The following is a 23,269-nucleotide window of genomic DNA, read 5'->3' as shown; positions in this document are numbered from 1 at the left end:
AATTCCCGGTAGTTAATAGTGTTACCTAACTTTTAAATGATCGAATAATTGTTTTCCAGCCAGAAAATTCCCGGATTCCAAAAAATCCGAACTAGAAAGTTCCCGAATTATAAAATTTTATTTTAAAAAATTGGATTAATATTATTTCTTTATAAATAGTAGAATAATAAAATATTTATATCAATAAAAAAATTCTCAATGCTCAAAGTTTCTAAAATGATTTTTTGAATTTAAAATAACAATAATTGAAAAAATATATTTTTGTATGGAATTCTTTTAGTAATTATTCTTATTTTACATTCAAGAAATAATTTTATAAACTTTAGACACTAAAAAGCATTGTTTTTTTTATATAAATATATATTATTATCGTATTTTTAATAAATATATACATATATAAAAAAATTTAATTTCTAACACTCTGAAATTCCCGATAGTTTATAGTATTCCCGAATTTTCAAATTCCCGTCTAATAAAATTCCAAACAGAAAATTCCCAAATTATAAAATTTCCGAATTCATAAATAATTTTTAAAACATTTGATAAATATGATTCATTTATTAAAAGTAGAATAATAAAATATTTATATCAAGAAAAAGAAAATTCCAAAGTTTTATTTATATCGAGAAAAAATATATTTTCACTGTTTTAAGCATTGAAAATATTTTTTTCTATATATAAGTATTTTATTATTCTACTTTTAATAAATGAATAATATTTATCAAATTTTTCTTAATGTTTATAAATTCGGAAGTTTTGTAATTCGGGAATTTTCTAGTTCGGATTTTTTATAATTCTGCAATTTTTTGTAGACAATTTTATTATTCGGAAGTTTTCCAATTCAGTAATATTATAATTAATTTTTTTATTAAGAAATTTGATTATTCTGAATTTTTACTATTCGGGAAAATTTCAACTCAGGAATTGTAGTGTAGGAAATTTCATTTTTCGAGTTTTTTCAGTCGTCCCAATGAGATTTCTGAATTGGAAAATTTTCGAATTATAAAATTTCTTAATTGGAAAATTGTCGAAGAATAAAATTTACGCAAATAAAATTTTGCAACTGGAAAATTTCAGAATAATAAAATTTCCAAATAGGAAAATTCCCCAATAATAAAATTTCCGAATTAGAAAATTCTCGAATAATAAAAAAAAATGTAAATATATATTTCTGGATTACATTTTTTAGAAATTATTGTTATTTTATATTCAAACAATAATTTTATAAACTTTAGACAATATAAATATTACATTGTTTTTTCATATAAATATTTTATTATTGTGTATTTTTAGTAAATTTATATTGATGAAAAAAATGTTTTGGGAAGACTAAAAAGTCCTGAAAAATAAAATTCCACAATTTTCAAATTCCCAAATAATAAAATTTCAGACAGAAAATTCTCTAATTAGGAAATATCCGAACTAGAAAATTCGAAAATTATAAAATTTACGAATTTATAAATAATTAAGCAAATTAAAAATTTATTAATAATACAACAATAAAATATATAAAAGAACAAATGCTTTTAATTTTTAAAGTTTCTAAAATTAGTATTTAAATTAAAAATAACAATAATCATAAAAATATTTAATGCAGTAAAATTATGAACTCTTCAGAATTTTTGAATTTCGAAATTTTATTATTCGGGAATTTTTCAATTCGGGAGTTTTACTATTTCGAGAATTTTATTTTTTGGCTTTTTTCGGTCGTCCCATTTCGTGACTAAACAACTCAAAAAAAGAGAGACATTAAAGATTGTTTTGTCCAAATTTCATCGATCGTCCCTTTTTTTAATTTCCAAAAAATTCTTACTTATTGAATTGAAAATTTAAAAAATTTATAGGTCAACCGTATAATATGAATCTCAATCTAGACAACCTTGAATACTGAACATATTTTTCCACTTGAATCTCAGATAGTTTTGAAAGTAAAAATGCCAATCAGCATAATACAAAAGCCCATTCATTATTATTTTTTCTTTGACCACTATTGGATTCCGAATGGGGTTTAGTCAGCATATCTCGGCCGATTAAGGTCGCTCTTTCTCTCACAGTGAGAGATGTTAACTTCCACGCTCTGAATGCTAGGTTTGATCCCCAGAGTGGTACCAGAATATTCAAAGAAAATAGTAGAAGTAATAAAGCTAAAACGCTCAGTCGGGAGTGGTCAGTGGTTAGTCGGGAGCGGTCAGCCGGGAATGGAGCGTTCAGTTTATTTCGTCGCTTTATAGAAACGGGTACATACTTCGAGCAGAAAACGTGTCCCCGGAATTATTTTACACCGGAAGATGATCCGTCGCAAGAGGAGGAAACGGGATCCTCTTTTGAAATAAAAGAAGACTCCTCGCCACGTAAGCTGGATATTTGAGTTCCAGATAAGAATTTTTAATATGGGAGATCTTGAATTCTTTATTTAAATTTTTTAAAATAAATTTTTTATTGTTATTATTATTTTATTTTATTACCGTACCATTACGATATACCATTCGGATCTCGGGGTAGTCTAGAATTCCCGTGTTGTTTATTTAAACAATAAGTTCGTTGCGCTTCGACCCAGGTCGCTGATCAATCTCTCTAGCAATCATCCCAGGTGAAGAGTTTCATAAAGTCATTATGTAAAACTCTACAAAAAACTGTGCATCTTTAACCAAATTTTTAAGTATTGGTCATCTAGCTTTAAAAAAATGGTGTTTATGTCTGGAAACTCGTGCAATCGTGTGAGAAAACCTGATTTTCTTTTCATTAATTAAAGTGATTTTATATATTAAATTTGGAATTTTGAAAAATAAATAAAAAATAATCTTTAAACACTTTATGTGAGTTGAAAAAAACTTCTACTTTTTTCACGAGAAATGAGCATTTTTAAAGAAAAATATTATCAAGATTCTTAGTTTTCAACAATTTTAGGTTATGTTGGCATCTTAAATCGGAAACGAGTGTTTGTATTAAAAAATTATTAAATTTAAAAAAATAACATTTTTCAAACATTTACTGTTTTTGGTTTTATTATTTTATATCTTAAATTTGGAAAATTGAAAAAATAATTCAAAAAATAATTGTAGAACACTGTATGTGAGTTGAGAAAAAATTGTACTTTTATCACGAGAAATTAGCATTTTTAAACAGAAATATCAATATTTCCAGCTTTCAACACTTATAAGGTTATGTTGGCGCCTTGAATCGAAAACAGGGGTGTTTTTATTTAAAAATTATTAGATTTCCAAGATTAAAGTTTTCTCAAACATAAACTGTTTGTTTACTTTTATTAACGTTTTTTTTACCGAAAATTGACATTTTTATACCAAAATCATTGTTTATAATTTTTGAACAATTGTAGGTTACGTTGTTGTTTAAAAAAAACAATTAAATTTGAACTCTAGATTAAAAGAATAAAAAAGAGGAAAGAAAAAGAAAGCAGCTTTCAAATTCAATTTATGGTTATGTTAACAAAACCATTTTATTTGAAAAAGTATTTATAATTTTGGAAACAATTTTTTTTATGTTAGTGTTTTTCGTCAAAAAAATTTTTTTTAAATAAATAATTATTATATTTCAAATCATATTTACTATTTTTAAACAACTTTAGGTCATGTTTGTGCTGTTTTACAACGAACATTGGTATTTAAGAAAAAAATTATTATATTTCAATGAAGATTACAAATTTGTGTACAATATTGTTAAGCGGAAATATCGATAGAGATTTTTAAGGAGATTTACAACTTGGAAACAATTACGAAGTATACTTACAATTCTTGAAATAATTTAGGTGACTTTAATGCCTTTCACCTAAAAGTGTTATTTTAAAAAAATCCCTAGGTTTAAATCCAATGACGTAATTTGTTGTAAAATAATCTAATTTACAAGCTTAAACTCTTTTAATAATTTAAATTTTTATTATTATTAAAAAATCCTTGATTCATAATTGCTCAATAATTTTAGGTAGCGTTGTAGTTTTACACATATAGGTTTTGCCAGCAGTTTTAACTGGAAATATCGTTTTAAATTTCAAAGAAGATTTATAATTTAGGAACAATTCAAGCTTATGTCAACAAAAATCATTATATTTCAAGAAAGATTTATAATTTTCGAAACAATTTTTTTATGTTAGTGTTTTTCGTCAACAAAATTATTGTTTTTTTTTTAATAAATAATTATTATATTTCAAAGCATATTTACCATTTTTAAACTACTTTAGGTTATGTGTGTGCTGTTTTACAACGAATATTGGTATTTAAGAAAAAAATCATTATATTTCAATGAAGATTTCAAAATTGCGCAAAATATTGTTAAACGGAAATATCATTAAAGATTTCAAATGAGATTGACAATTTCGAAACAATTTAAGGTTATGGTTATAAAAATCATTAAATTTCGAAAAAGATTTAATACTCTGAACTATTTCCTGTTATTGTTTTGTTAGCTTTTTTCGTCGGAAATTATTGGTAATTTTAATAAAAAATTATTATATTTTGAAGGATATTTACAATTCTCGGAATAATTTAAGTTATAATAATGTGTTTCACCTAAAATTCTTATTTAAAAAAAAAATCACTAGGTTTAAACCCAATAGCTAATCTTCTGTAAAATAATGACATTTACAATCTTAAACAACTTCGATCATTTAAATTTTTTCAAAAATCCTTGATTCATAGTTGTTTAACGATTTTAGGTTACGTTGTTTTTTTTTTTGCTTCAAAGATTGGTATTTTTAGTAAAAAAATCATTATATTTCAATGAAGATTTAAAAATTTTCTACTATCTTATATCTTTGGTTGAGCCAGCAGCTTTGACCGGAAATTTCGATATAGATTTCAAAGGAGACTAACAATTTGGGAACAGTTTGAGGTTATTTTGACAAAAATCATTACATTTAAAGAAATATTTACAATTTTTCTTATGTCAGTGTTTCTCGTTAACAAAATTATGGTGTTTTTTTTTTAATTATTACACTCTGAAGCATATTTACCATTTTTAAACTACTTTAAATTATTTTTTTGATGTTTTACACCGAAAAATGGTGTTAAAACAAATCATTATATGTCACTAAAGATTACAAAATTTTATACAATTGTTCGCCGGAAACATCAATGTATATTTGAAAGGAGATTTACAAGTTGAAGACCATTTAAGGTTATGTTATCAGAAATCACTAATTTTTTAAGAAAATTGTATATTCTGAACAATTTTCTGTTACGTTATGTTGGTGTTTCGCAGGAAAATTATTAGTATTTATATAAAAAAATATTATATTTCGAATTATATTTACAATTTTTTAACTAATTTTGGTTATGTTTGTACGTCTCACCTAAAATTGATATTGTCAAACAGAAATTACTTGATTTAAATCCAGTGACTTATTTTCTGTAAACTAATCAAATTTCCAAGCTCAAACTATTTCATAAATTTAGATTTTCATTTAAAAAAACATTGATTCATAATTTTGTTAAACATTTTTAGGTTACGTTGTTGTTTCACTCTGAAAATGGGTACTTCTGGTAAAAAAAAATCAAGTTTCAATAAAGATTACCATTTTTTGTGCAATTAGAGGTAATAAGCTCGCGGTTTTCAATATATCGATGTAGATTTTAAAAAGGATTTACGATTTGGAAACAATTTTAGGTTATGTGGGAAAAAATAATTAATTTATAAGATTTACAATACTAAATTATTATCTGTTATTTGGGTGTTTTTCCTCTGAAATTATTTGTATTTTTAATAAAAAAATTATCATATTTTAAAGCATATTTACAACTTTTTAACCACTCAAGGTTATGTTGATGTGTTTCGAGTGAAATTGGTATTTTTAACCAAAAATCACTATATATAAATACAACTGCTTATTTTTCTTAAAATAATAAAATATACAAGCCTAAACTATTTCGGACATTCAAATTTGTATTCACAAGTCATTGATTTATAATAGTTGATCAATTTTAGGTTACGTTGTCTTTTTATGGTTTTACAACAAAAATTGGTATTTTCAGTAACAAATTTGTGAAATCTAGGGTTTCAAAATTAACAAATTTGAAATAAATAATCAAAATTGGTGAAATTTCAAATAGGATAACAAGGAAATAATTTTTAAATTAAATATTATATAATAATTATATATGACAATAATTTTTAAGAATTTCAAATTCTATGCATTGTAACCATTTTAAACAAGCAAAAAATTCCTGGTTCGAAGAAAATTTTCAGGCTAATTGAAATGAAAAATTGTTAACTCTCAAGACTGAATTTTTTTATTTGAAGTAATCAAAGAAAAACTGCAAATTGAAGCACTCGACGTGGAACAATTTTGAATTTTAAACTTTCAAAATAGAAGCTGAAAATTTTTTATTTAAACAAACAATAACTGACACTTATAAAATTAAAACTTCTAAAAATTACTCTTTTCCGATTCAGAAAAAAATTGAAAACGCAAATGTTCTTTTTTCGAACTCCATAACAACATTTAAAATTAAAAATGTCCCTATACGACTCAAGGAAAAAATTTTAATAAAAAATTCTTCGCCTAAACTCAATAAGAAAGCTATGAAGAAAAAAATTGTCTCTTCTAATTTAAAAAAAACTGTAATCAAAATTGCATTGCTTTCTACTCTATGTAAATAATAAAAACAAAAAAGGGCCTCCTCCGATAAAGAAAAGAATCAATACCAAAATTTCCTAATTTAAAACTCAATAAAAATGTTTAAATTAAAAAATTATCACTTATCCAATTCATAAAATATTGAAAACCCAAATTTAATCTTTTCCAACCTGATAAAAATGATAAAAATATATAAATTTTCCTGTGCCAAATCAACTAAAATTAAAAATAAAATTTTTCCCAATTAAAACTTGATACAAATTTTAAAAATACTCAATTTTCCTACCCTTGTCTTAATAAAAAGTGAATACAAAAAAATTCGTTTTTCATTTCAAGATATATTTAAATAACAGAATTTTAACCCTTTCTTTTAAAGTTAGATGTTTGAAATTTAATTATCTTTGTACACATAAATTCTTTCGAGTTAAATTATTTTTTCTTACAGTCTTTTCATTCTAAACAAAAAGTTAACAAGACAGTTGACTTTTCGGCATAAAATATACATTTTTAATCAAATACTTTCATTTTTAAGAAAATAATTAGATTTTAAAAAAATCAATTGAATTTTCGATGAAAAAAGCTTAATTTTTAACAGAATACTTGCACTTTTAACAAAGTAATTTAATTTTCAACAAAACAGTAGAATGTTCAACAAAAAATGTAATAATTCATATATAAGCATAAAAAAAGAATTTTCCAGAAAATAGTAGAATTTATAACCACAGAGTTGAATTTTTTACAAAACAATTAAATTTTTACAAAGATAGTTGAATTTTAAACAAATAGTTTAATTGTTAACCCAAAAAGGTATATTCTCAACAAATGAAAAGAATTTTCAACAAAATACATAAATTTTCAAACGAATGGTAACCAGGGACATGAATTTTAAACTTAAATTATGAATCTTCACCTGGATTAGATAAATTTGAAGTTAAAAAAAATTAATCTTGGACAAAAAAACAACTAGTTGTCTACCAAAAAGACTTTCAATAAGCATTTTAACTAAAACTATAAATCTTCAACATAAACAATATGATTTTTCAAGAAAGTGGTTTCGAACAGATACCATTTTTAATAATAAAGTCTAATATAAAAAAAGTTGCATTTTCAACTAAGAAAGATATTAGTTATGTTTTCTACACCAAAATACCTAAAAAATCAAATTTTCATTAAATTAGCTGAGTTTTTAATTATACAGATGCATTTTTGACAAAATTGTTAAATCGTGAACAAAATTGTGACTAATTATGGAAAAGAACTAAAGACCTAAAAAGAACTAACAAAATTTTTTAGGTTAAAATTGTTTATTTATAAATATTTATCTATAGTTATATGGTTTTTCATCCTCTTCTGGGAAAAGTTGCAACTATGATTTAATCCTAATATTATAGAAGTAATTTTATTTCTTGAATGATTTTTCACAAATCTGTTTGGTCCGGCTTTATTAAAAAAAAAATTAATAATTAAATTAACAATAATATCAGTCCTTCATAAATTAAAAAATAATGGAAACGTACTAGATAGATTTGCAGATAATATTTCAAGGAATAAAATGTGTCGTGCAACATTATAAATAAGTAAAAACTGAGCTTCTTACCTAAATAAAAAGCAAAAAAAAAATAATTAATTAATAAAGGTACATAAAAACTTATAAGCCGAAACATTTTTTGTAAAGTTCACCTTCAGTTATTTTCAAAAATTATTGGGAATTATAAATAAAAATATTCTCCTTGATTTTATAAATCATTAGAAAAAATAAAAAGTGAAAGTAAATTTCACTGTAGTGTATAACTTTTTTTAACTCTGCTTACAGAAGCTTTCGAGATGAAGGGTGTATTTTTATGGCTAGCAATATTTCTAGCCATATCACTCTTCGTAGATGCAGTTCCTGGCAGATATTCATCTTCGAAACCTTCAAATTTACCACCTTCGATGAATCAGGACAATTCTGAAGAAAAAAATACGAGACCGAATATTGTAATGATTTTGGCTGATGACATGGTAAATAATTTTAAAAAATTAATTAAAGTAGGCGCCATGCGCTCACAAAAAAGGTTTCGTAGCCTATCAAGAAGTTTATTAAGTCATTCAAATTTCCCGCTTCCATATTTTTCCTCTTCTACTCCCCCTGCAATCCCTTACTTCCCCTGCCCTTAGTACTTCCCCTCCCCTTAGTACTACCCCTTTCTTTCCGTAAGACCCCTCCCAACTCTCCAAACTTCACTTCCAACCCACCCTTTCCTAACTTATTGCTCATCTACTTTCCCCTCTCCTAAGTTCCGTAACCAATTTCGTCATTTCCTTTTTCTTCATTTCCCCTGGTCCCCCTATCATCAGATTTTATACTTCTTCTACCATCATTTCTCCTCCAAACCCCTCACTACCACTCACCTTATTTTCCTAACTTACCTACTACTTACGTCTTTTACTCATCCTCCACTAATTTATCTTGAATTCTCCTACTTCTCTTAACCTTATTTCCAATTCCATCACTTCCACTCTTCTCATTTCTTCAGCTTACTGACCCTTCCTTTTTCCATCACTTCCCTACAACCGATTTCCTGTCACCTTCCCTCACTCTTCAGTCATTTATCTTAAATTCAACCTTCTTTTCATACTCCCCTCATTTCCGCTCACATCATCTAGTTTTTCCTTCCACACTTTAACCTTCACTTCCAACGCACCCTTCCTCAATTCTTCATCTTCACCCCCCTCTTCTCACTTCCTCAGCCAACACTCTTAATATCCCTAAACTTCTCTTCCAACCTACCCTTTCCCAACTGAATTCTTATCTACTTCCCCCTCTCCTGAATTCCCTAACTAATTTTGTCATTTCCTCTTTCTTCATTTCTCGTGGTTCCGCTCTCATTACTTTCTATACTTGCTCAACGGTCACTTACACAATCATCTCTCACTGCCACTTCTCTCATTTCCTCTACTTACGAACTCTTCACTTCTTCTACTTATCCTTCCCTCATTTTTCTTCAATTCCCCTACTCTCCCTACCCTCATCTTCAATCCTCTCATTTCAACTCTTCTTATTTTCCCCACTTTCCCAACTCTCATTTCCCATCACTTCCCCCCATTTAAACTCTCTTTTCCTACTCTACTCATCTTCCTCACTTTAACTAGTTTCCCTGCTATCACTTTTTTTACTTCCCCTCCCCTCATTGCCTCTACTTACACACACCACACTTTCCCTTAGTTCTGCTACTTCCCGCTTCTGATACTCTTCCCCCGTGATTTTCCTTACTTCCTAATTCCTTATTACCCCTCTCTTCCCCTTATTTCCCCTCATTGAAAAAATAATACAAACGGATGACCGGACGGATGGACACCTGACCGAAACTATAAAGGTTTCTACCTGAGGCTACGAAATCCTAAGAACGACAAAAATTGACGACTTGAACTTTGTCCTTGATATAAGCGCCCCGAATATAAAATTTAATATTCTATTTACAAAAAAAAATAGGGATGGAATGATGTGAGTTTCCATGGTTCTAATCAAATACCAACTCCGAATATTGATGCTCTTGCCTACAATGGGGTTATCTTAAATAATCACTATGTTGCCCCATTGTGTACACCAAGCAGAGCTGCCCTTTTAACGGGAAAATATCCAATTCATACGGGAATGCAACATCTTGTTCTCTTCGAACCAGAACCCAGAGGACTTCCTCTTAGCGAAAAATTACTTCCTGAGGTAAGATTGTTTAAAATATTTATTTACCATTTGTTAACTTTAGTCATAAAAATATACTTCTGTAACTATCTTACAGGGTGGCCGCAAAACTTTATTTTTATTTTTAAAAACGGCCTACTTCTTAGAACAATAGCTTATTCAGCAATTTATTTAAACCAAAAAAATGAACAAATGTAACTAATTTCAGTAGTATAGCATCCGTGCTTCTAGAATAAGGTTTTGTTCCGAGATAAACGTCGGTAAAACAGTAGGCGACCATGTACTGACGTACGATGATGGTTTTACGTGCTAAGATACCATCAGTCGATAAGTTGTTACAGGATGTAGATTGCGCCACATTAAATTCAGTTAAAATGCGGTAAATTCAAGCTTGCAACTGGGAAATTTAAATTTACAAACGGGACAGCAAATTAAAAAAACAAACCAGGAGAAAAATCATTTTCGCTGACGTAATATGATACTTAGTAGGAACCTATACTATCGGCCGGTGATATCGTACGAATCTGCATTGCCTTTAGTCGATAATGTAGGCTCCTATCCTGTTATTGGGCGCTAATGTATGTTCCTACTAACTACTAAGTATCATATTATTGTCGACATACCTTTGATTAAAATTAATAAAAAAATAATTTGAAAAAAAGGAATAAAAATCCCATTGTTTTCAGTAACACTAAAATTAATTTAGTGACATTCAGTGGCGGATCCACGGGAGGTGTTTAGGGGGTTCAACCTCCCCCCCCCCCCGCAACTTTTGGCCCTTTGTATTAAAGGCCAAAAAAGTTCGGCCTTTATCCTACGAGTCAATTTGTTTTCGAAATCAACTTAGAATGTCCTTTCGATGACTCTTTTCTATATTGCTAAATAAATTTATAAGAAATATTATTTATTTAAAGAATTTCAATTTAAAAATAAGAGTTTGATCTTTTTCAGCGTGGTAATTTTTTTTACGAAGTCAAGTAAGAATGTCTAAACAATGGCTCTTTTTTACGTTGCTTTTCAAATTTACAAGAACTATTAATTATTCAAACAATTTTAATTACAAAGTTAAAAGTTTGGCCTTTATCCTACAAGTTAATTTGTTTTAAAAATGAACTTAGAATGTCCACTCGATGACTCTTTTTTATGTTGGTTTGTAAATTTCCAAGATGTATTAATTATTTAAATAATTTTAATTAAAAAATTAAAAGTACACTTTTTTAGGAGTCAATCTGTTTGCGGAATCAACTAAGAATGTCTATCCGATGAATGCTTTCTATCTTGCTTTGCAAATACACATAACTATTAATTATTTAAACAATTTCAAAATTAAAAGTTTGACCCTCATCCTACGAATCAATTTGTTTTCAAAGTCAACTAAGAATGTCTATCCGATGACTGTTCTTCTATTTTGCTGTTTAGATTTACAAGAACTATTAATTATTTAAACAATTTTAATTAAAAAATCAAGAGTTTGATCTTTATCCTACGAGTCTTTTTGTTTTTAAAATCAACTAGGAAGGTCCATTCGATGACTCTTGTATATTGGTTTGTAAATTTACAAGTTTGTAAAATTATGATAATTATTAATCATTTAAACAATAATCGTAAACATATTGCGAGTAAGGGTATTTTTCAATTAATAAATACAATTTCTTTATAAAGTTAACTACGATGGTTTTTGCGATAAATCTTTCCTAAGTTATTTGTTAAATTTACCAGAAGTATGAATTATTTAAAGAGCTTTCATAAAAAATTCAGAATTTGGCTACTTTTCAACGAATAGGGTCAGTTTTTTTTACAAATTTAACGAAGAACAATTTTCCGATTAATTATAATAATCAAATTTTCATGATTTATTATTTAAATTATTTTCATGAACAAATTAAGAGTTTGGGCATTTTTTGAAGAATTGGCTTAATTTGTTTAAGGAATCAACAAAGAATGTATTTCCAAACACTTTTTTCAACTACATTTTTAAAATGTACACAAATGATTTATTGTTCAAATAAATTTCATAAACAAATTCCGAACTTAACAGTTTTTTAGATTTTTAACCATTTGTACACTTTAAACAAATTAGTTTTTATAAGAAAATGTATGTACTATATATTTAATAAGAATTAAAAAATAAATTAAAACTCTATAATGGTAAAAACTTTAATTTTCTCATTAATTTTAGTAATTATTTCTTTTTATTAATTTCTTCCAGTAATTCCATTACAGTCCCCAAAATATTAAAAAAGAATTCAATAAAATTCAATTATATGACCCGAATTAATTAATTTTTAAGAAAGAAAATTGACTAAAGTAATATTTATATTTAAACCATTAACTATAGACAAGATTTTTAATTCTTTTGTAGTATTTAAGAGAAGCTGGATATAAAACTCGCGCCATTGGTAAATGGCACCTAGGATATCATCGCCAGGAATATACACCAACTTTTAGAGGATTTGATTCGCATTTTGGATACTGGAATGGTCTTCAGGATTATTATTCTCACATCGTCCAATCAACAGTCAGTATTTTAATATTGTCATAAAATTGAATTAAAAATTTAAATAATAAAATTAACAATAGATTAACGGAAACAAAAATGGTGTCATGATAAGTCTCTAAAATCTCGCAATCATTGCTGTTAAATACCTTATTGGCTTTTCATTAGTTAAATTTTTATTTTATCTCAAATTTAAAATTTGGAAATGAAATCGACAGGTAACCTATTCCAATTAAAAAATAAATTACAGAAAACTTTATGCGAAATGAGAAATAGTAGTATAGCTGGAATACTTACCGACGGACGGTAAAAATACATTACAAACTGATGGTAATTGCCTGATGTCGGTAACTTGGAACAGAACAGAACATTGCTCGGTCAGTAAGTGTTCCAGTACCGCCTTAGCTATACTACTAGAAAATGCTGTGCTTCTTAATATTCATGGGCGGATAAATTAAAATTTTCAAATAAACTAATCAATTATTACAAATATTATACACGTTCTATTTCTCAAAATGTAATTTTTCTTCCAAACCAAATATTCTTTGTTTAAAATAACTAATATATTATTGATTTTTTTTTACAGATAGAGAAATATCGAGGCTTTGATATGAGGAGAAATATGAGTGTGGCTTGGGACACCGCAGGAAAATATTCAACGGATCTATTTACAGAAGAAGCGATTCGATTAATTGATGAGCATGATCAGAGAAATCCGATGTTCATGTACTTGGCTCATTTAGCACCTCATACTGGCAATCAAGATGCTCCTTTCCAAGCTCCGGATGAGGAAATTGCAAAGTTTGCACATATTCAGGATCCAGAACGAAGAATTTACGCAGGTATTTCGACAATTTAAAAATATTCAAGAGTGTTTTAAAATATTTAAGAATTTCAGAGTATAGTGGCATTCCAGTGATCGACATTTATTAATATTTGAAAAAGCAAAAATATTCTAGAACATTCCAGGATATATCCAAAAACTTTCGAAATTTTTTAAATATTCTTTAATGATTCTGGAAGATTCAAGGAGAGTCTAGAATATGCTACAAGCGCAGAAGTCGGAATTGCGAAATAATTTTAATCATAAAAATGTTTTAAAAATTAAGAATATTGTAAAAGTCTAGAATTATCTTGAACTTTGAAAAAAACGCTCTAAAAAATCCAATTAATTTCAGATCTTTCCAGAAGAGTACATTCTTTTATATTCCAAAATATTATCAGAAAGTCAAGAAAATTTCAGAACTTTTGAAATAATAAAAGAATGTTCTTCAGACAAAGTGTAGAATTATCTAGAACATTTTATATCACCCTAAAAAATTCCCATTCATTCCTGAACTTTTCAGAGGAGTGCATTCTGGAATATTCCTAAATAATTTCAAAAGCTCCAAAAAATTCCAGATTTAAAAAGAAAAGAATATTTTTCAGAAGAAGTCTAGAATTATCTAGAATATTTTTCGACGCTCTAAAAAATTTTAATTCATTCCAGTTCTTTTGAGAGAAGTACATTCTGGAAAATTTCAAAATATTCACGGAAAATTCAAAAATTCTAGAGCTTTTAAAGATTTTAACAAAACAAAAAAAAACCCTTAAGAAAATCCGAGAATACTATAGAATACTCTAAAAGTGGGACGATGGTCGTGGGGGCTAAAGCGTAGGCTTTGGACCCACTCCTTCGGCTTGCGGGTTCGATTCCCGCCTCGCACTCTGGAAGAGTCTCGGTGGCCCATGCGGTGAACACTAGCCTAGCAAGGGAGTTGTTCATCTCCGGAAAGTCGTGGGACCGGTACCTCTAGAGAAAAAGGTTTTCTCTAAGTACTTAAGGCTGTTGCTCTTGGTGGTTCGGAACCCACCTTAAACTGTAGGTCCCCCTTCCACGACCAAGTAAGTGTGTGGAGGGTGTGTAAAGGAATAGAGAAGGTGTAAGAAAAATATAAACCCTTAGGGGACACATTAGAAGCTTCCCCTACTACTATAGAATACTCTAGAAAATTCCAAAACACTCAAATCATTCTGCAACATTTGAGAAAATTCAAAAACAGAAAATAACTATTTTAAAAAACTTCATAAAATATGTATTAAAGTAATCAAATTTAAAAATAAAAAGAATAATTTAAGAACTTAGAGTTTGAATAAGTCCAAATAAACCAAATTTTTGTTAGCAATGGTTTCAAAATTGGATCAAGGTGTTGGAGACGTTGTTGCTGCATTGCGAAGACGCGACATGCTTCAAAACAGTATAATCATTTTTATGTCCGATAATGGAGCTCCGACAATGGGAATTCACAGCAATCGGGGTAGTAATTTTCCTCTGCGTGGGGTAAGTTATTTAATTTACTTTAATTTTTTAATCGCAGACCAAAAAATACAATAAACAATTACAAATCTCGTCTCGAATCTTGTCTTGAATCTCGTGACTAATCTGGTCTCGAATGTTTTTTCGAATAATGTATCGAATTTTGTCTTTAATAGTGTCTTCATTCTCGTCTCGAAGCTTGATTTCAATCTCGTCTTGTATCTTGTCTTGAATCTCACCTTGAATATCGCCTCCAATCTTGCCTTGAATCTCTTTTCTAATTATATCTTGAATCTCGACTCGAATCTTCCCTCGAATATTGTTCCGAATCTCGTCTCGTATGTTGTGTCGAATCTCACCTTGAATCTCACATCCAATCTTGTCTCAAATCTCGTCTCTTATCTTGTCTTGAATCCAGTCTAAAATCTAGTCTAGAATATTTTTTTGAATCTTGTCTCGTGTCTTGAATCCTGCCTTGTGTCTTGCCTCGAACCTCACCTTGAATCTCGCCTCCAATATTTTCTCGAATCTCCTCTCTAATTATATCTTGAATCTCAACTCGAATTTTGCTTTGAATATTATTTTGAATCTCGTCTCATAACTTGTCTTGAATCTTGTCTTGAGCCTCGTCCTCAATATTGTGTCGAATCCCATCTAGAATTTGTCCCGAATGTTGTCTTGAATCTAGTCCTAAATCTTGTTTTCAACCTCGCCTCGTAACTCGTTTCGAATCTCATCTCGAATCTCATCTCGAGTCTCGTCTCGAATCTCGAATCTTCTCTCAAAATCTCTTCCAGAATCTTCTCTCGAATTTTTTTATCGAATCTTGTATCTAATCTTGCCTGGAATCTTGTTCATTTCGCATTTAGACGGAATAATGACAAAAAGGGGAAGTTTCTTAAAAATATGGGAGAATAGGAAATATGTAAAAAAAAAGGAGGAAAGAGGAAAATAGAGGGAAAAGTGTGAAAAGAGTAATAAATGAAAATATTTTTATGATTTCATAATACTATATAAAAGAATAAATAAAAATAGCTTAAAACCTATATTTACCAGATAAAAGAAACTCCTTGGGAAGGGGCAGTCCGAGGAGTTGCAGCAATTTGGAGTCCCTTAATCCTACATCCAAAAAGAGTTTCCAATCACCTGATGCACATCGCCGATTGGCTCCCCACTTTATACTCCGCCGCAGGTAATTATTTTTTATATAATTTAAATTATCAACAGGGTGGGGGGACTAAAAAAATTAATTTTTTAAATTTCCTGACTTTTCCCTGATTTTTCCCCGAACAATTTTTAATTTTCCCTAAGCTTTAATATTCAATCAGCAGCATTTCAATCTTGCAGCATTTTTAACGTAGAATTTATTTATTTATTTTAACCAAAAAGATTACTTATACCAACAGGGATAATTTTTATATCCGTAATGACAAACTTTCAAGGAAAAACTTGCATTTTCGACCAGAGGTGACTTTTAAAAAAATAGTTAAATTTTCAAAAATAGTTTGAGTTTTCACGAAATGGTTGAATAAAAAAAAAAACTTTCTATAAACAAGTTTTCTATAAAAAAGTTGAATTTTTAACCTAAAAATATGCCATTGTGACAGAAAAGTTTATTTTGAAACAAACAGTTCCATTTTTAACCAATAAAGGGGAAATTTTGAACCAAGGCGAAGACATACCAAAAATGCGATTTTTAAACTAAAAAATACTAATTTTAAAAAAATGGAAAAGTTAAAAAATTAGTTCAAAACTAATTTTTAAACCAGAAAGTGAAACAAATTTACCACCAAATAGTTAAATTTTTAAACCAAAAAATAAGCCAGCAATAAAAGAAATAAATTTTTGACAAAGTAGTCAGAGGTAAAAACAAATTTATTATCAAAATACGTGAGTTTTCTACCGAGTACTTGAATTTTTAGTTACATTTTTATATAAGAATATTATTCCTAAAGTAAAAAAAAAGATTGCTTCATAAAATAGTTAAATATTTAACCAAGGAGATAAATTTTGAACTAAAATGATAAATCTTTAACAAAACCAAAAAAACTAAAGCTTCGAGAAAAGAATTCAGCATTCAAAAAAAAAAAAATGAAATTTTTCTTCCAACTTTAATTAAAAATTTTTAAAAATAGTTGAATTCAACCAAAAATTATGAGTTTTCTACTAAAAGATATAAAATTAAATAAAAATAAATAAAATAATATATAAAAAAATTAAAATAAAATTAGACAGAAGAATTTTTAAAAAGAATGGTTGAATTTTCTACAAAAAGAATGGCTTTTTGAGAAAATTGCAGAATTTTAAACAGAGTAGATTAATTTTCAACCAAAAGTTTAATTTTCTAGCAGAAAATTTGATTTTCCTACCACAAACTTGATTTTATCCCAAAATTATAAACTTGTAACAAAATATTTTATTTTCAACCGAAAGAGATCCTACGAAAGGAGAAGAATTTTTCAACAAAAAATATGAATAATAAACAAAATAGATGAATATTCAGTATAAAAATCTGTAGTCATGCAAAATATAATGTCAAATTGTTGCATTATCAAGCCAGAAAGACAAAATACATCAATCTTAAATCAAGTAGTTACATTTTCTACCAAATTATTGTTTAATTTTGTAGAAAAAAATGGAAAAGTTACATTTTCAGTAAAAAATTAATTTTAATAAAACAATGAATTTTTTTTAAATTATCAAATTTTCAACCAAAGAGATAAATTTTCAATTAAAACAATGAGTTTTCTAACCAAAAAGATGAATTTTAAATCATTGCAGTTTCTTCAGTCGAGAAAGAAAAAAAAATCATCCAAATTGTTGAACTATCAAGCAGTTGAGTTCTTAACAAGTAAAATAAATTTTCTTACAAAGGTATTAAATTGCTACTAAAGCATAAGTATTCAATTTAAAAAGACAAATTTTCAACAACAAAAAATAGTTTCTAATTTAATTTTTAACCTAGAAAAATTACGGTCGAATTTTCAACCCCAAAATATAAATTTTCAACAAAATAGATAATCCTGAATTAAAGAAAATTAATTTTTATACAGAAATAATTACTTTCTATTTAAACCAATCAACTTTGTACCCAAAAAGATGAATCTTCAAAGAAATCTTTTTTTTAATTTTCAATAAAAAAAGATAACGGTTGAATTTTCAACCCCAAAATATGAATTTTTACGAAAATAGCCTCTGCAAAGGAAAATTCATTTTTAAACAAAAATATTAAATTTTCACTCAAACTCATGAATTCTTAAACAACAACAAAAACGAATCTTGAAAGAAAATAATTTTTTATTTCATGTTCAACAAAACAAATTACAGTTGAATTTTCAACCCCAAAATATAAACTTTTAACAAAATAGAGGAATCCTGAATTTAACCAAATTAATTTTCATACAGAAATAATTCATTTATATTAAAAAAAATCAATTTTGTACCCAAAAATATGAATCTTCAAAAGAAATAGTTTTTTTTTAATAGTCAATCACAAAAGATTACAGTTGAATTTTCAAACCCAAAATATAAATTTTCAGCAAAATAGATGAATCCTGAATTAAAGAAAATTAATTTTTACACGGAAATAATTACTTTCTATTTAAACCAATCAACTTTGTACCCAAAAAGATGAATCTTCGAAGAAATCTTTTTTTTTAATTTTCAATAAAAAAAAGATTACGGTTGAATTTTCAACCCCAAAATATGAATTTTCACGAAAATAGCCTCTACAAAGGAAAATTCATTTTTAAACAAAAATATTAAATTTTCACTAAAACTCATGAATTCTTAAACAACAACAAAAACGAATCTTGAAAGGAAATAATTTTTTATTTAATGTTTAACAACAAAAATTACAGTTGAATTTTCAACCCCAAAATATAAACTTTTAACAAAATAGAGGAATCCTGAATTTCACCAAATTAATTTTCATACAGAAATAATTCATTTCTATTAAAAGAAATAAATTTTGTACCCAAAAATATGATTCTTCAAAAGAAATAGTTTTTTTTTTAAATTTTCAATCACAAAAGATTACAGATGAATTTTCAAACCCAAAATATAAATTTTTATCAAAATCGATGAATTCTGAGATAAGAAAATTAATTTTCATACCGAAAGAATTAATTTCTACTAATACAAATAAATTTTGCACACAAAAAGATGAATCTTTAAAAGAAATATTTTTTAAAATTTTTAATCAAGAAAGATTACAGTTGAATTTTCAACCCCAAATTAAGAATTTTCAACAAAATAGTGGAATCGTCTACAAAGGAAAATTAATTTTTATACAAAAATATAGAATTTTTTCAGAAGCTGATGAATTTAAAAAAAAACGTATCTTCAAAGGAAATAATTTTTTATTTAATATTCAACCAAAAAAATTACAGTTGAATCTTCAGCACCAAAATGAGAATTTTTCAACAAAATAGTTGAATTCTTTAGCAAACAAATTAATTGGTATACAAAACTATTACATTCTTGCTGAAACAGAGGAATTTTTAACCAAAAAGACGAATTTTAAAAAGAAACCGCTTTTAATTTAATTTTCAACCAAGAAATATTACATTGGAATCTCCAACACCAAAATATAAATTTTTAACGAAAAGTTAGTTTTCTACCTAACTAATTAAATTTTCCACAAAATAATAAAATTTTAAATAAAATATAATCACCAGGTAGAATTTTTCCCTTATCAATTTTTCTTTTTCCAATAGAATCACATAAAATCTTTTATAGCCAGATAAAAAACTACAGATAAAAATGCAAAAATTTCATGTTTATTATCCTTGATAATTATTTAAAGAGTCTCTTACAAAAATCCCTTGACTTTTGCACGATTTTCTTTTAACATCCCTGACTTTCCCTGATTTCCAAGTTTTTCCTAACCCATGGCCACCCTGATCAAATTCTCGAAACTCGTATAATCCCTAACTTTTTCCCAAACCTTCAAAATAGGACTGAATCCAAAAAATTTGGGAAACATTGACGGCTTAGATCTCTGGTCGACTCTAGTCTCAGAAAAAAATAATCCTCGATCCGAAGTTCTGATCAACATCGACGAGATTGAAAATTACGCAGCGATTCGTCGAGGTGACTTCAAATATATCATTGGTTCCACCAAAAATGGAGAATTCTGGTACGGAGAAACTGGAAGGCCTGATCAAGAAGAAGTTGAAGGCATTTCTCCAGAATATCGACCCCAGGAAGCTCTTATGAGCAAAGCAGGAATTGCAATTTCCGGATTGATCACTTCTGAACAGGTCAAGGAAATCCGAGCCTTTCGGGAAAGCAAAACTCCAGACTGGAAGCCAAAAGTCAAGATGTTGACTTCTGAAGATATTCTTAGACTGAGAAGAGATGCTGAACTAAAATGCAACATAAAAAAAGAAGATGAGGTACTTATAACATTTTATCTTTTTAGATTGAAATTTAGTTCTCTTTCCAGATTTCATTGACCAAAATGCTCTTAAAAAAGGGAAAATAGGGTGATTTTTCATGAAAATAGGGGAATACATTTTTTCTGATCAAATTAATCAAGGTATTACATATTAAATTTAATTTCCGTAAAAAAAATTTTTTATAACATATTTTTCCCACCCCTATTTTTCGTTCATTTCCCCTACTTCAACAAGTCTCACTATACCTATTTCATCTACTCTCATTTCTCATAATTCTCTTCCCATCATTCTCCCACCGTCCTTTCAATTTATTTTTCTATCTTTCCAACCCCTCATTTCCCGTCACTTCCCCTACATCCCCATCCCTAATTTTCCCTCACTTCCCATACTTCACCTCACCTCACTTCACCTATTTCCCCTACTCTCATTTCTCCTACTTCCCTTCTCACCATTTCTCCACTTTCCATTCCCATAATTGCGCTAGCTTCACGGACCCTTATTTCCCATCACTTCTCTTTGTTTTCCATTACTCATTTCCCCTACTTTCCCACTCCTTTCTTTCTTTTATTTCCCATACTTCAGCTCTCTTCACTTTATCTATTTCACCTACCCTCATTTCTCTTAATTCCTTTCCCATCTTCTCTTCATCGTCCCGTATTATTATTTCTATATCTTCCCAACCCCTCATTTTCCGTCACTCTCCTCTTTTTGCCATTTCTCATTTCCCCTACTTTCCCACCCCTAGTTTTCCTTTATTTTTCATACTTCACCTCGCTTCACTGTACCTATTTCACCTACCCTCGTTTCTCTTGATTCCTTTTCCATCTTCTTTTCACCACCCCTTATTATTATTTCTCTATCTTTCCAAGCCATCGTTTCCCGCCATTTCGCCTATTTCGACAACCTTAATTTCCTCTACTTTCCTATCCCTATTTTTCTCTCATTTCCCTTACTTGAACTCCCCTCCTTACCTATTTCATCTACCTTTTTTTCCCATAACTCCCTTTCCATCATTTCCCTAACACCCTTTCCCGTCATTTTTCTATCTTTCCTATCCCTCTTTTCCCCAAACTTCTCCTATTTCACCGCCCTTGATTTCATCTACTTTCCCACTTCTTGTTTTCCTTCATTTCCCATACTTCCCGTCTTTTCACTTTACCTATTTCACCTCCCCTTATTTCGCCTAATTCCTTTCCCATCTTCCCCCCAACGTCCTTTCTCGTTATTTTTCTATCTTACCAAACCCTCCTTTCCCGTCACTTCCCTTATTTTGACACCCTTGATTTCCTCCACTTTCCCATCCCTAGTTTTCTTTCATTTTCCATACTTCACCTGGCTTCAGTTGACCTATTTTACCTACCCTCATTTTCCTCATTCCTTTATCACCCCCCCCCTCCCACCGCCCTTTATTATTATTATTTCGTATCTTTCCAACCCCACCTTTCCCGTAACTTTCCCTATTTCACCACCCTTTATATCCTCCACTTTCCTACCTCTAGTTTTCCTACATTTCCCATACTTCACCTCGTTCCACTTTACCTATTTCACCTACCCTCATTTCGCCTAATTCCTTTCCCATCTTTTCCGCACCGTCCTTTTTCATTATTTTTTTGTCTTTTCAACCCCTCCTTTGCCGTCACTTCCCCTATTTCACCACCCTTAATTTCCTCTACTTTCCCACCCCTAGTTTTCCTTTATTTCCCATACTTCACCTGGCTTCACTTTACCTATTTCACCTGCCCTTATTACCCTCATTCCTTTAACCTCTTTTCCCACCACCCCTTCCCATTGTTTGTCTATCTTCTCAACCCCTCATTTCCCGTCACTTCCCCAACTTCTTCGTACCTAATTTTTCATCACTTCCCATACTTCACCTCGCCTCCCTTCACCTATTTCTCCTACCCTCAATACCCGCCCTCCCTTCTTATCATTTCCCCACCTTCCCTTTCCATACTTTCCCTACCTGCCCAACTACTCACTTCTCCTATTTTACCGCCCTTAATTTCCCCCTTTTACCACTCCTTATTTCCCCATATTCCACCTCACCCCACTTTCGCTACAAAAACCTACATAGAATACCTAAATTTCCCTCACTTCCTTTTCTTCACCTCGCCACACTTAACATATTTCCCATACTCTCATTTCTCCTAATTCCCTTTTCTCCATTTCTTCACATTCCATTTCCATAATTTTGCAACCTGCGCGGGCCCTTATTTCCCGTCACTACCCCTTGTTTCCTATCTCTAATTTCTGCTAGTTTCCCAATCCTATTTTCCGCTTATTACCCCTACTTCAACTCACCTCACTGTATCTATTTCACCTACCCTCACTTCCCATAATTCTCTTACCATAATTTCCCCACCAACCTTTCCCATAATTTTTTTACTTTTCCAACCCCTCCTTTCCCCTTCCGCTATTTCACCACTCTTAATTTCCTCTTCTTTCTCATCCCTACTTTTCCTTCATTTCTTATACATCACCTCGATTCACTTTACCCATTTTACCTACCCTCATTTCCCCTACCCTCGTTTTACCTAATTCCTTTCCCATCTCTTCCCCAACTTCCCTTCCCATTATTTCTCTATCTGTCCAACCCCTCATTTCACGTCACTTCCCCTACTTCTCCATCCCTAATTTTCCCTCACTTCCGATATTTCACCTCGCCTCACTTCACCTATTTCTCCTACCCTCATTTCCCCACCGTCCCTTCTTATCATTTCCCCACCTTCGCTTCCCATAATTTCCCTACCTTTCCAACCGCTGACTTCCCCTATTTCATCACCCTTAATTTTCCCTATTTTCC

At 29.2% G+C, this 23,269-nt stretch overlaps 1 protein-coding gene across 1 annotated transcript in view; it reads left to right on the top strand.

The window, feature by feature from the left end:
* Positions 1 to 2,190: 2,190 nt before the first annotated feature.
* LOC117173346 (arylsulfatase B-like) overlaps positions 2,191 to 23,269 on the top strand; it is a 30,097-nt gene continuing 9,018 nt past the window's right edge. Inside the window, exons 1-8 of the mRNA XM_033361844.1 lie at positions 2,191 to 2,351; positions 8,403 to 8,590; positions 10,062 to 10,292; positions 12,634 to 12,789; positions 13,355 to 13,610; positions 14,931 to 15,088; positions 16,121 to 16,256; positions 20,024 to 20,463. Of these exons, the coding sequence (XP_033217735.1) occupies positions 8,414 to 8,590; positions 10,062 to 10,292; positions 12,634 to 12,789; positions 13,355 to 13,610; positions 14,931 to 15,088; positions 16,121 to 16,256; positions 20,024 to 20,463 (1,554 nt within the window). The 5' untranslated portion in view covers positions 2,191 to 2,351; positions 8,403 to 8,413. The remainder of the gene's footprint in view (positions 2,352 to 8,402; positions 8,591 to 10,061; positions 10,293 to 12,633; positions 12,790 to 13,354; positions 13,611 to 14,930; positions 15,089 to 16,120; positions 16,257 to 20,023; positions 20,464 to 23,269) is intronic.

The sequence above is a fragment of the Belonocnema kinseyi genome, chromosome 5 (genome assembly GCF_010883055.1).
Source record: "Belonocnema kinseyi isolate 2016_QV_RU_SX_M_011 chromosome 5, B_treatae_v1, whole genome shotgun sequence".
Taxonomy (NCBI): Eukaryota; Metazoa; Arthropoda; class Insecta; order Hymenoptera; family Cynipidae; genus Belonocnema; species Belonocnema kinseyi.
The sequence above is the reverse complement of the archived record's forward strand: the minus strand, read 5'-3'. Positions and strand labels throughout refer to the sequence as shown.